Raw genomic sequence first — 12,813 nt, forward strand, 5'->3', positions numbered from 1 at the left:
TATTGAAAGGACTCTACTTCCTCTATTATTTTTGCACTTTTGTTAAAAATCAGTTTGGTATATTGCATGAGTATATTTCTGGGTTCTATATTCTATTCCATTGGCCTATATGTCTATTCCTCCATCAAAGCCATACTGTCTTGATTAAAGCAGCTACAGAGTAAGCTCTATTCCCACTTAAACTTTTTCAAGATCGTTTTACCTCTTCTAAGGCCTGTGTCTTGACATACAAATTTTAGAATAAGCTTGACATTCTTTGAATGTAACCAGTGATATTGCTGAACAATAGTAATAAAAGTTTTTTTGTAGATCTTTTGGGGGTTGCTATGTAGACAATAGGTTGCCAACAAAAAAGGACAGTTCTATTCCTTCCTTTCCAACTTGTATGCCATCTATTTCCTTCATTGTCTTGTTGCCCTGAGTAAAGCTTCTGGTAGTATGCAGAACAAGAGTGGTTAGAAGGGATGTCCTTGTCTCTTTCTTGATCTTAGGAGGAAATTATTTTAGCTGTAGGTTTTATGATGATATAAGTTGTGAAGTTCCCCTTTATTCCTATTTTGCTGAGAGGTTTTTTTTTGTTTTTTTGTTTTTTTTTTTTAATCATGAGCAGATGTTGGCTTTGGTCAAGGCCTTTTCTGCACAAGTGATATGACCATATGATTTCTCTTCTTTACCTGTTGATATGCTGGACTATACTGAATGCTTTGGATTTTACTGCTTACATTGATTTTCTAATGTTGAACCAGACTTGTATACCTAGAGTAACCCCGCCTTGACCATAATGAATAACTCTTTAATACATTGCTGGATTCAGAGTACTCATGTTTTATTGATGATTTTTGCATTTTTGTTCATGATATGTAGATTTTTTATACTGCCTATTTGGTTTTGGTGTTTTGGTTTTTGAGGAACTACTGTCCTCATAAAATGAATTAGAAAGTGATCCCTCCTCTTCTATTTGTTTAAATAAATTTGTTTAGCTATTCTTTGAATGTTTAGTAAAATTCTCCATGAAGCAATCTGGGCCTGGGTATTTCTTTTTCAGGAGTTTTAAAATTATTAATTCAATTTATTCACATTGTCTATTTTATCTTGGCCGAGTTTTGGTAACTTGTAGTTTTTGTGCAAATTATCCATTTTTTTCTAAGTTGTCAAATTTATGACTGTAAGTTGTCCACTATATTCCTTTATTGTCTTTTTAATGACTACTAGATCTAATGTGATGTCCTCTATTTTTCTGAAAGAAAATTAAGGCTGTTTTTCCTTTGTAAATGCTATTTTTGCCTTCATCAGCCTTCCAAGAGGTTTTATCAATTCGAGTCCCCTCCCCCCCCCCCCCCCAAAAAAGAGCTTTTTGTCTCATTGGCTTCCTATGTGTTTTTTTTTCTATTTTCAATTTCATTGATTTATGCTCTTTTAAATATATATATTATTGATTTTTTACAGAGAGGAAGGGAGAGGGATAGAGAGTTAGAAACATCAATGAGAGAGAAACATCGACCAGCTGCCTCCTGCACAATCCCTACTGGGGATGTGCCTGCAACCATGGTACATGCCCTTGACTGGACTCAAACCTGGGACCCTTCAGTCCACAGGGCGACACTCTATCTACTGAGCCAAACCAGTTAGGGCTGATTTATGCTCTTTTCTGAATTGTTTCCTTTGCTTTGGATTTATTTTGCTTCTAGTTCTAGTTTCTTGGGACAAGAACTAAGATTGTTGATTGAATATCTTTCCTTGTTTCCAACATAAACATTTAGTACTATAAATTTCACTCCCAACACTGTTTTAGCTTCATCCCATATAGTTTGATATGTAGTGTTTCTGTTTTCACTCAGTTTTAAGTACTTTTTATTTCCTTTGAGACTTCTTCTTTGACCTCTGGATTATTTAGGACTGTGCTGTTTAAATTCCATGTGTTAGACATATTCCTGCTGCCTTTCTTTTATTAATTTCTAGTTTGATTTTACAGCAGTCAGAAGACAAACTGTGTGATTTCAATTAGTTGATTTTAGATTAGTTGAGGTTTATCACCCATATTATGGCCTATCTTGAATATTTTGTGAGCACTGGAAAAATGTGTATTCTACTGTTGTGGTGGAGAGTGTTATGTCTACATCAATTTCATCCTGATGGTTGATTGTGTTGTTCAGACCTTCTCTGTTCTTGCTAATTTTATGTCTAGTAGTTCTATCAGCTGCTGAGAGGGAAATGTTGAGGTCCCCAACTATAATTTTGTATTGATCCATTTGTTTGTTTGTTTGTTTATTTGTTTTGATTCTATCAGTTCTTGCTTCGTGTCTTTTAAGGCTGTATTGGTTTGTGCACACATACATATATTTTCCTGGTGGATTGATTCTCTTATTATTATGTAAATTTCTTTGCTCTGAAGTCTACTTTACCAGTTATTAACATAGCCAGCTCAGCTTTTTAATATTTATATGGTATGTCTTTTACATCCTTTTATTTGAACGCCCCTCTGTCATTGTACATGAAGTGAGTTTACTGTAAGCAGCATAAAACTGAGTCACGTTCTTCTATTCACTCTACCAATATGTATTTTTTCTGTAATTAGAACATTTACATTTAAAGTGATTATTGATGTTAGCACTTACTTCTGTTATTTTATTATTTTCTATATGTTTTCATTGGTCTTGTTCCTCTGCTTTTCTTTTCTTGCCTTTCTCCAGGTTATTTTAACTTTTAAATATAATTTTACCTTGGTTCATTTGTTGTGCTTTTGAGTGTATCTCTTCGTACGGTTTTGGTAATGGTTGCTCTGCGTATCACAACATATGCATGTGATTTATAAAAGTGCACTAGCAATCAATATTTTACTACTTTGAGAGAAACTTCACTTCTATTTAGGTCCCTTCACCTTCCTCCCTTTTAAATATTATTGCCTTGAGTACCCGACAGTGCTATATTTTTTGTTTCAATTATCAAATATGATTAATAGTCTATTATATCTACTCATATTTTATGCTCTTTTTTCCTTTCTTCCTGATGTTCCAAGATTTCTTCTTTCATGATTTCCTTTTGCTTGAAGAACTTATTAGAGCCAATATAAGGGCAGGTCTTCTAGCAACAAATTCTTTTAAATTTTATTTGTCTGAGAATATTTTCATTTTCCTTGCATTTCTGAAGGATAGGTTTATCAGATACAAAATTTGTGGTTGATAGCTCTTTACCTGTCACACTTGTCATCCAATATATTGTGCCCTTCTCCTGGCCTTCTTGATTACAGATGAGAAATCTTCTGTCAAATCCACTGTCAATTTGGTGTCATTTCTTTCAGGCTATTTTCAAGATTTTTTTCCTTGGTCTTTGATTTTTAAGTGTTTAACTATGATGTGCCTTCACATGAGTTTCTTTGAGATTATCCTGTTTGGAGTTTACGTAGCTTCTAAAATCTGTGTATTTGTATTTTTCATCAAATTTTGGAAGTTTTCAGCTACTATTTCTTCACATAGTCTTTCACTTCCTCCTCTCCTTGGGGAATTCCTATGATACTATATTGGATCTTTTGTTATTGTCCCACTGGTCCCTGTGTTTCTTTTCTTTGTTTAGCCTATTTTTTCTCTGTTGTTCAGATTGGTAGAATTCTATTGTTTGACCTCAAGTTCACTGATGCAATCCTGCTATCTCCATTCTACTATTGAGCCTATTCAGCGAGTTTGGTTTTAGAGAGAAGGAGGGAGGGAGGGGAGAGAGAGAGAGAGAGAGAGAGAGAGAGAGAGAGAGAGAGAGAAAGAGAGAGAGAGACCTCCATATAAAGGATGTGAGAGAGAAACATCACATTGATTGGTTGCCTCCCAACCATGGAACCTGTAACTTGGGTATGTGCTCTGACCAGGAATCTAACCTGAAATCTTTTTGGTGTACAGGACAATGCTCCAACCGAGCCACAACGACCAGGGTGGTTTTTGTATATTTTTAAGAGTCTTATTTCACCTTCCTTTTTGAAAGAACATATAGATTCTTCAAACATATAGATTATACAATGACAGGTTTTTCTTTCAGAACTTTAAAAAAATGTTACTCCGCTGTGCTTCTACTCGCATCATTTGTGTCGGGAAGACTACTGTCATCTTTATGTATACCATTCCTCTGTGCATAGCATGTCTTCTTTCTCCCTATTCTTTTCTCTTTGCCATTGTTTCTGAGCAGTTTCATTCTGATGTGACTTGGTGTGGTTTTCTTTATATGTCTTGTGTTTGGGATTCAGTATGTTTCTTGGATCTGTGGGTTTATAGTTTTAATCCAAGTTGAAAAATTTCTGGCCACTATTTCTTCAATTACACATTTAGTAGACTACTTGAACTTTTCCTCAGCTCACAGATACCTCTTTTTTTGTTTGATTTTTTGTTTTGATTCTTTTTCTTCTCTGTATTACATTTAGATAGTTTCAATCTTTTGTTCTGCAACATATGATCTGCTATCTATCCCATTGCATGTGTTTTTCATCTCATACACTGGAGTTTTCATCTTTACAAGTTCGATTTGTATCTTACTTGTATCATCCATGTTTCTCCCTAACTTTGCATAGGTATCTAGTACAATAACATTAACTGTTTTAATGCACTAACATCGGAGCCAGTTATGGGTATGTTTTTATTTTTCTGCTTACATTTTCTCATTATGCACCTGTATTTTCCTGCTTCTTGCATATCTGTACTACCTGATAGGATACCAGACATTTTCAATTTCACTTTGTTGAGTGGTGGACATGTTTGCTTTCCTATACTTATTCTTGAGGTTTGCTCAGGGATTCAGTATAGATCTTTGGAAACAGTTTGGTCCTTTTGGTTCTTGCATTTAAGATTTCCTAGGCAGAGCTGGATCAGTGTTTGGTTGCTCCTGATACTGAGGCAAGACCCTTTTGCATACTCCATCCAATGCCCATAGAGTAATAAGGTTTTCCAGTCTAGTTTATGGGAATCGTCACTATTTCTATCTCTGTGTGGACTCTGGGTTCTGTTCTCTACAATCCTCTTGGATGATTCATTCCCCAGAATCCAGTAGTATCATCACATGCAAGTACTAATCAGTATTCTGGCTCACTCCTCAGGACAGACAATGAGATGAAAAACACATTCTCGAAAAGGGCATTCTTGAAATATATATCCTCAGGTCAAGACTGGAAAATGTAAAAATAGAATTTTATTTACTTTCTCCCATTAGCCCATTAGAGTGAATTGCTTCATCAGATGGTCACGTGGTTATATAGTCAAAGAAGTTAGAAGACAACTACCTAGTATCTGAATTTTTTTGAAAGTATCCCACATATGTCCATAAACAGCAGTGGCTAACAGATTTCACATCTAGATCCCCTGGGTTGCTTGTTAAAAATACAGATTCCTGAAGTTTGGCAAAATGTTGATAATTGTTTAATTTGACTGATGGGTACATGGGGGGATGGTACTCTTCTACTTTGGTTAAGTTTGAAACTTTCCACAATAAAAAGCTTAGAAGAAAACCAAATATAGCAAGGCCTTGGGGTTCTATGCCTAGAGCCTGACTTAGTAGCTCTTCAGGAGAACCCAGGAATCTGCATGCTTACCTGTGCCCTAGTCCAGGGGTCCTTGACAGACACTGGTGTACTCACCATCAAGGGATCCATTTGTGCGACTTAATTGGCTTTATGGTTGCTGTTTTCCCAGTCAAGGTGTGGTTCCTGGGCCTCCGGACTGTCACATTCAGTTAAGTGAACGTTCTTTTCAGCTCATCAAGCTCTTACCTGCTCAGCCTCCGGAGAACAGGCATCTTTGGAGCCCAATTGGTAGGAATGGAACTCTCCTCCAGTTAAAGAAGCAAGTTCTTTCAGAAAGTCGTTTGCCATCTTATCATTGTAATTGAAAGAAATAGCATAAATAGGAATTTTCTGAAAAAGTTTGACTTGGTCTATAACCATTTCAGGTGGCTGAAATGATAAGTTTTGAGAGAGAGGTGAAGAGGAGATGGAAAGAAAGAAACAAAAAGAGAAAGAAAAAAAATAAGTTGTAAAATCCCTTAGCATTTGCTTGAAGATAGTAAAACCTCAGCTGGTAATTTCCTATGTAGCAAACAGTGAGTGGCCTCTTAGCAAGGTATCAATTCAAGTCAGTACGGAAAGCCAGCACTGCCAGACAGTGCGAGCACAGAGACCGAGGACACGGTCCTCGCCCTCTGAGGGCGGGAGAAAGAATCCGGGAGAAACATTTAGCGAACCAAGTCCCTCAGCTTTAGGTGCGCCTAAGCTTGGGATCCACGCTTTTAAGGTGTTGGGCTATGCATGAGACCCCTACAGGACTGCAGTCAGAGGCCAGGAGCAGAACTTCCTGACAATAAGGATTCCACAGAGTGGGGACCCTGGATATTCACGTGGCTTCCAAAGATCTCCACCAACAGAGCAATTTCCAGCTTCAGACAAGCCATGGTCAGTGTGTCTCCCACAGAGAGCAAACGAAGAGCCATTAAGTGTCCTTCTGTGTGCTGGGCCCCCGGTTGGGGCACAATGTCCCAGTTAATCCTCACAGCATCTTGTGAAGCAGATTCAATATCCTGCTAGCAGGGGTGTTATTTGCTACATCTTCTTGGGGTGTGTGTGTGTGTGTCTGTGTGCTATTTGGCAGTATCTATCAAAACATATACCTTTTGCCTGAGTCCACCTCTCAGAATTTACCCTTCACACATACTCATACATGTGCACAACGATATAGACTAGTAGGCACAGTTACTTTTGCAACGCTGTTCATAACAGAAAGATTGAAAACAACCTAAATGTCCATCTTCAGGGGACATGGCTAAGGAGCCACGTGAAAGAATAGTCGGCAGCTATAAGACAATGAGGAAGCTCTGTATATTGTTTTATTAATAAAGGTCCTCAGAGCTGTGGTGTAACATGCTGCCACTTGTATATTTTAAAGAAAACGTATGTATAAGTACATGTCTGCTGGCAAACAAACTATCTCTGAAAGAGGAGAGGAGACACCGGTAACATCCATTGCCTCTTAGCTGGTGAACAGGAAGTAGAAGGAGAATTTTCTCTGTATGTTATTTTGTACCTTTGTAATTTACACCATGTCAGTGTATTACTATTCAAAAATTACATAAACAAAGTAATTTTGAAGGTGGATGTTTTATGAAATCTATAATGGAATATGGTGCAGTCATTGAGAATGATGTTTCTTAAGAATTTCTCATGACTTCAAAAATTTGCACATATTAGATTTTTTAAAAGCAAAATTGACTTGTGAATGATTTAACTTTTGTTCTTTCTTATGCTTATGCTGGTCTATAGCTTCTAAGTTGCAATAAAATCAGTGGGAGTTTGCTAAGAAGAAAAGGACCTTGTCCAGATGACTTTCAAATCAGGCCCCCAGCCTGCGTTTCTAGGGGCTTCTGGCCGTCCAGGAACTACAAGTGCTCAAACGCGGCTTCCTCCACCAGCAACCTCCAAGCCTTCATTAAATCAAGTCAGTTGACAACATAATCGTTAGAACCAGAAATCAGTCAGCTTGACCTCTTTCTCCCTTGCTCCCACTTCTCCTCACTGGGCCGGCCCCACAACCCCCTCCCAAATCGGTCACCGAGTCCTTTGGGGCCACTTCCATGATCTCATCTCAGAAGAGAGTGTCCTTGTCCTTCTTTCTGATGCTCCTACCCGAGTGGTTCCTGACCAGTGATCAAGGCCTCTCTGCCCCTGGCACTGACAGGCATATGTCTAACGCACAGTGGACAGAACCATACGCTCCTCTGAGCACCCCTCCCCGCCTGTGGTGAAACCCACCCTTTCCAGGTGGCCGTCTAGGACCGTCACAATCTCCCCAACCTAACTTTCGAGGCTCTGCCCGACACTCTCCTCTCATTGCCTTGTTCTCACACTGTTTCTCCGAACAGCCCCTCTGCTCCTTCTACCCAGGATACCAGCCACCTCCTCTGTTTACAACATTCCTTCTCCTCTTTCCAGACACAGCGGGACGTCCCCTCCTCGGTGGAAACCTGCCTGGCTTCTCTCCGCTCAGACATCGCAGAGCACCAGCACGCCCATCTGTCGGGTCACTGGACGCCCCTGCACGTCCCTTGCAGTGCCGCTTCCCTAAGCAGGGACCGAGCCACCTTTGCAGCCTCACACCTGGCGCCACACGTAGAACATCACAGGGCACAACACTCTGCTTCTGAGAGAAAGTGCAGTGACGCGGACGGGAAATCATGTCAAGTACAACTTTACATACACGGTCTCGGCCACGGTAAGTCTAACGCCGCGGCGAGCCCAGCTGCTCTGCCATGTAATCCCTGCACCACTGGGCACAGGGTACTGCACACTGTTGGCCCAGCTGTCTTCACATGCACACAGCTCACAATGAAGGAAACGAGTGGGTACCAATTCACTCTAGTGGTTAATTTGCATGGCCTGGCCTGCAAATTTGTGTATTTACTTAATGCCCAGAGCATTAGACTTTCATTCACAAAGCTCAAAAGAAGAACAGACTCCGCTGAAACTTTCAAATATTTCCAGTCAGGCTAAACAAAACAAGGAACATTTCACTCGCAAGGCATGCTTCCCTTCAAGTGATCACCGAGTTAACATCAGGGGTAAAACCACGGGCGTGTGCAGTGACATGTTTAGATTCAGAGTCCCCGGAGGAAAAAAGAAAGACTCTTCTCCCTGTTCGTTTATAATAAAATGTAAACCAGAGTTCAGTGGAAGGCGGGGAGCTCCTTACATGGCGTGGTCTTCAGGCCTGTGGGCGTGTGGCCATTAACCAGATAGCACTCAAGGCCACATACATTGTCCTCAGTGCTTCCTTAGACAAAGGAATTGCTCCAGTATTTTCTCACCTCGTTAGGGGACCCTCAGCCAAGGAAACACCTTTCAACAGCTTTTAGATGGCAGGTGAAAAGGCCCCAATCCCTTCCCAGCATCGAGTGTCAGGGCATTGGGGAGTCCCTCTTTGTCCCCAGTCTGATCAGTACCTGGTCAGGTCTCCCGTCTGTCAAAAGGTAGATTGCTTGTGTTTCTTTATCAGCAAAAGCAATCTGCAGGGCATGCAGAGTGTTTGTGGAACTCCCGACCTACAGAAAAGAGGGAGAGATAGCCGGCACGCACTTGAATCTCAAGAAAGATCTCAAACCAATGTTACGTTCTGCTTCCAGAAAGAAAGGGAAGTGCTTGTGAAATAAAAGATGCATGAAATGATATTGAGATAATAATTTAAGCCCAGGCATCCCAAGAAGCCAGCCCCTGGGCGTCCCGTCAGGCCTCTCTCTGAGGTCCCGGGGCTGCGGGAAGCCAGGGCCGGGCCTCCCTGTCCTGACGGCAGAGCTCTGAGTGCAGTCCCTGAGAGGCACTAACGCAGCCACTGCTCATTCAGCTGCCAGCACGGCTTAACCCTGCAGCCTGAGCACACCCCGGCGGGGATGTGTTTGTTTCAAACCAGGACTGATTCATGACACCCCGTGTTCACAAACACGAGTGAGCCATCATTAGCAATCTGGAGGTTCAACAAAGAAACTGTAAGTTTTAAAAACTCCTGTGGTTTCTGCCCAGGGATGCAGAGCACTGGCAGGAGTGCCACTCCCAAACTCGCAGTGAAAATGCCAGACAAGTGGCAGGCCCCGGACAGCTGTCACACCCACCAGAGGGCACAGGGCAGCAACGGGCCAAAATACGGGGCGGGGCGGCACCTGCAGTCAGGTGGGGCGCACTGGCTCTCCGGGCCAGGATGCAGCCAGACACTCATAAGAAGAGTTTTTCTGGGATGACAGTGAATCGGTGGAGGCTGCCCAGGGGTACTCGGCCTGGATGCCACAGCTACAGGGGAATCTGTGCTCTCGTGGCTTTTTCACCACAAACCCCCGGGTGCTCACAGAAGAGCCTGGGGGAGTCCCAAGAACGTCTCCTCCACGGTGCAGGATGGGGGAGAGGAACAGCGGCCTGAATCCCCAGAGACCCTCCCTCTGCCTCCCCACAGACCCAAAGCCTTAGTCTGCAGGTGGTGGGGTGGGGAGAAGGGCACCTGCCACCCTTGGGCCCAGGTGGGAACCAGCACAGCTGAGGAAGGGAGGAGGGAGCAGCAAGCCCTGGACACCTGCGGAGGAACAGGCGGGCTGGGCTCGGAGCTGCGGAGAGGCCCACCCCCTCAAAAGACACCGACCACTGGGACGGGGCCCATGTGGCCTCAGGAATCCAGGTGAGTGTGTGTGTGAAGCCACTGCCATCCTCGCAGCTCAAAGCACGTTCCCCGGGATTTCCCCAGGATCAGCTCACCAGGGATCAAGCGCCTGCTTCTCCCAGGCCCCCTCCTTCTCACCTTCATGTCTCTAACCCAGGACTGAGCCCCTTGCAAGTTATCTTCATTGATGTCAACAAGTCTTTCCCGCCAAGCAACTGCGTGAGCATCAAACTGCACAAAATTGAACTTCCTTTTAAATTTCAGCTGTTCCTGTAAGAGACAATTACTATTTAACCATCAAACCACTCAAATGTAAGAAAATATTAGGACAGGTCATGGTTTGATAAGTTTCAATCACCATGATATCTATTTTCAGTTCTAGAAGGTAAAAATTACATTCAACAGAGAAAATCTTTTCTGATACAGGAGGCTTTTAAGTAAATTATACACAGTTTAGATAGTAAACCTTTACAAATGTATATAAGCATGAATATACACTATGTATCATATATGTATACTAGAGGCCCGGTGAATGAAATTTGTGCACGGGGCAGGGCGGGGGGTGTCCCTCAGCCCAGCCTGCACCCTCTCATATCTGGGACCCCTCGAGGGATGCTCACAGTCAGACATCCCTCTCACAATCCAGGACCACTGGCTCCCAACTTCTCACCTGCCTGCCTACCTGATTGCCCCTCACTGCTTCTGCCTGCCGGCCTGATCACCCCCAACTGCTCTCTCCTACCAGCCCAGTCACCCCCAACTGCCCTCCCCTACCAGCCCGGTCACCCCCAACTGTCCTCCCCTACCAGCCCGGTCACCCCCAACTGCCCTCCCCTGCAGCCCGGTCACCTCCAACTGCTCTCCCCCCCCAACTGCCCTCCCCTACCAGCCTGGTCACCCCCAACTGCCCTCCCCTACCAGCCTGGTCACCCCCAACTGCTCTCCCCTGCAGGCCCGATTGCCCCCAACTGCCTTCCCCTGCAGGCCTGGTCCCCCCTAACTGCCCTCCCCTGCTGGCCATCTTGTGGCCACATGGGGGTGGCCATCTTTGACCACATGGGGGCGGCCAGCTTGTGTGTTTGAGTGATGGTCAATCTGCATACTGGTCATGACTAATTAGCATATCTAGTCGTGGCTAATTAGCATATCTGGGCTAATTAGCATATCCCTCTCTTATTATTTAGAATGTTTATATATAGTGTGACATTAAATGTTGTCTCTAAGACTGATATTAATGACACACCAAGTGCTCCCACTAAATGCAATATGCTTAAGAAAAAGAAATCCGAAGCAGAGTTCCACTTTGGCCATCTTTCTGGCAGGGCTATGACTCCGTAACTCCTCTGCTCACTTGCCTCCCATCAGCCCCTATTTCTCCGACAGGTCTCCCCAATGAGAAGCTGCACTTTGTAGTTGTCCACCCCCCCTCCCCCATTATTTTCTGTGGTAAATACCTCACTACTGCTGGCCCGTGACAGTGCTGTGATGCCCATTTCCAGGTGTGGGAACTTGGGGTTAGGACGCACGGCGTCTGTGTCAGGCCTACAAGCCAGAGGCAGCACAGGAGTGAGCATGGGATGCTCCTGATCGCCAGGCTGTGTCTGTGCGCACGTAGCACCTCCACCCACTGAGAATTAAAATTCCAGTGTGACCTACAGATGAAAACCATGAAGGTGTGTGCACGCACAGACCTCAGGACAGAGAAAACCTGTAGCAGTGGACACAGAAACTCCCTTGATAAGCCACGTATTACAGAAAGGACCCGCCAAGGGAAGGTCTGCTTGCCAAGGAGAACAGGCGGTTCTCACTGGTGAAAGGAGCTTTTTCCTGAAATGACTGGCTTTCCCGTGGACTTTTTTAGTGCAAACCTCACCGGTGCACTCTGTTCCCACAGCAGTGAGGCCAGTGGAGATGTTTTCATGATACACAGGCCCCAATGCAGGGGCTGGCCGCGCATCTAACCTGCATAAACCGGATGATCTTGTCCTTCACCAACTCCAGTTTGCCCTTCATTGAGTGAGACGTATCAATGAGGATGTAGACGCAGTCCTTATACACTTTCCCAAAGAGGATTCGACTCCCTGCCTGTAGCCATTCAATCCTAGGCAGGAAATAGTGTGAACGTGAACGGTTAGGGCCTGTGGAGCGAGAGCACCTTCCTAAGAACTTCATGAGACGCCTACAGAGGCCAGAGCTGGGCTGCGTTGTTATATACACTCTCCTGTGGGTGGATTACTCATGTTGAAGGGTTTCTGTGGACAATCCTACATTTGGACTGGTTCCCTCACTGACTTCCCCTCCCCTAACCATCACCATTCCAAGTAAAACAGAACCAGGAAAATTAATGGGACAGAAAATAAATCCAATACTGGGTTCCAAAGTCAAAAGTAAATCATTTGTAGTCATCTGAGAGTCTGAAGCCCTCAACTATGCCTTCAGACCGCTTTCCTTCTAGCCCTGCTGACCACAGTCCGCGGGTAACACCAGCGCATTCCTGGAGCCTCGATGGGCCTCATGCACAATGCCGGGTGCCCCAGGCCCTGCAGTGACCACGCGCCAGGCCGCTGTGTGTGCAGGGCTGCTTCCGGGGACGGGCCGGGCTCCCATCACAGGAGGCAAACTGAAATTCATGGCTGCAGGCAATGCCTGGGCGAGG

At 43.9% G+C, this 12,813-nt stretch overlaps 1 protein-coding gene across 3 annotated transcripts in view; it reads right to left on the reverse strand.

Annotated features, from left to right (window-relative positions):
• The window catches only part of VWA3B (von Willebrand factor A domain containing 3B), a 144,620-nt gene that overhangs the window by 66,112 nt on the left and 65,695 nt on the right, over positions 1-12,813 (reverse strand). For all 3 annotated transcript variants that reach the window (XR_011473203.1, XM_070429900.1, XM_070429898.1), the window contains exons 11-14: positions 12,120-12,258; positions 10,296-10,427; positions 8,959-9,057; positions 5,741-5,923 (exon numbers count right to left, since the gene is read on the reverse strand). Coding sequence is in view for 2 of the 3 variants with exons in the window: in XM_070429900.1 (XP_070286001.1) it covers positions 5,741-5,923; positions 8,959-9,057; positions 10,296-10,427; positions 12,120-12,258 (553 nt within the window). In the remaining variant the exon portion in view is untranslated. The remainder of the gene's footprint in view (positions 1-5,740; positions 5,924-8,958; positions 9,058-10,295; positions 10,428-12,119; positions 12,259-12,813) is intronic.

This window comes from Myotis yumanensis, unplaced genomic scaffold (genome assembly GCF_028538775.1).
Source record: "Myotis yumanensis isolate MYYU_CA2020_CCGP unplaced genomic scaffold, mMyoYum1.0.hap1 SCAF_11, whole genome shotgun sequence".
Taxonomy (NCBI): Eukaryota; Metazoa; Chordata; class Mammalia; order Chiroptera; family Vespertilionidae; genus Myotis; species Myotis yumanensis.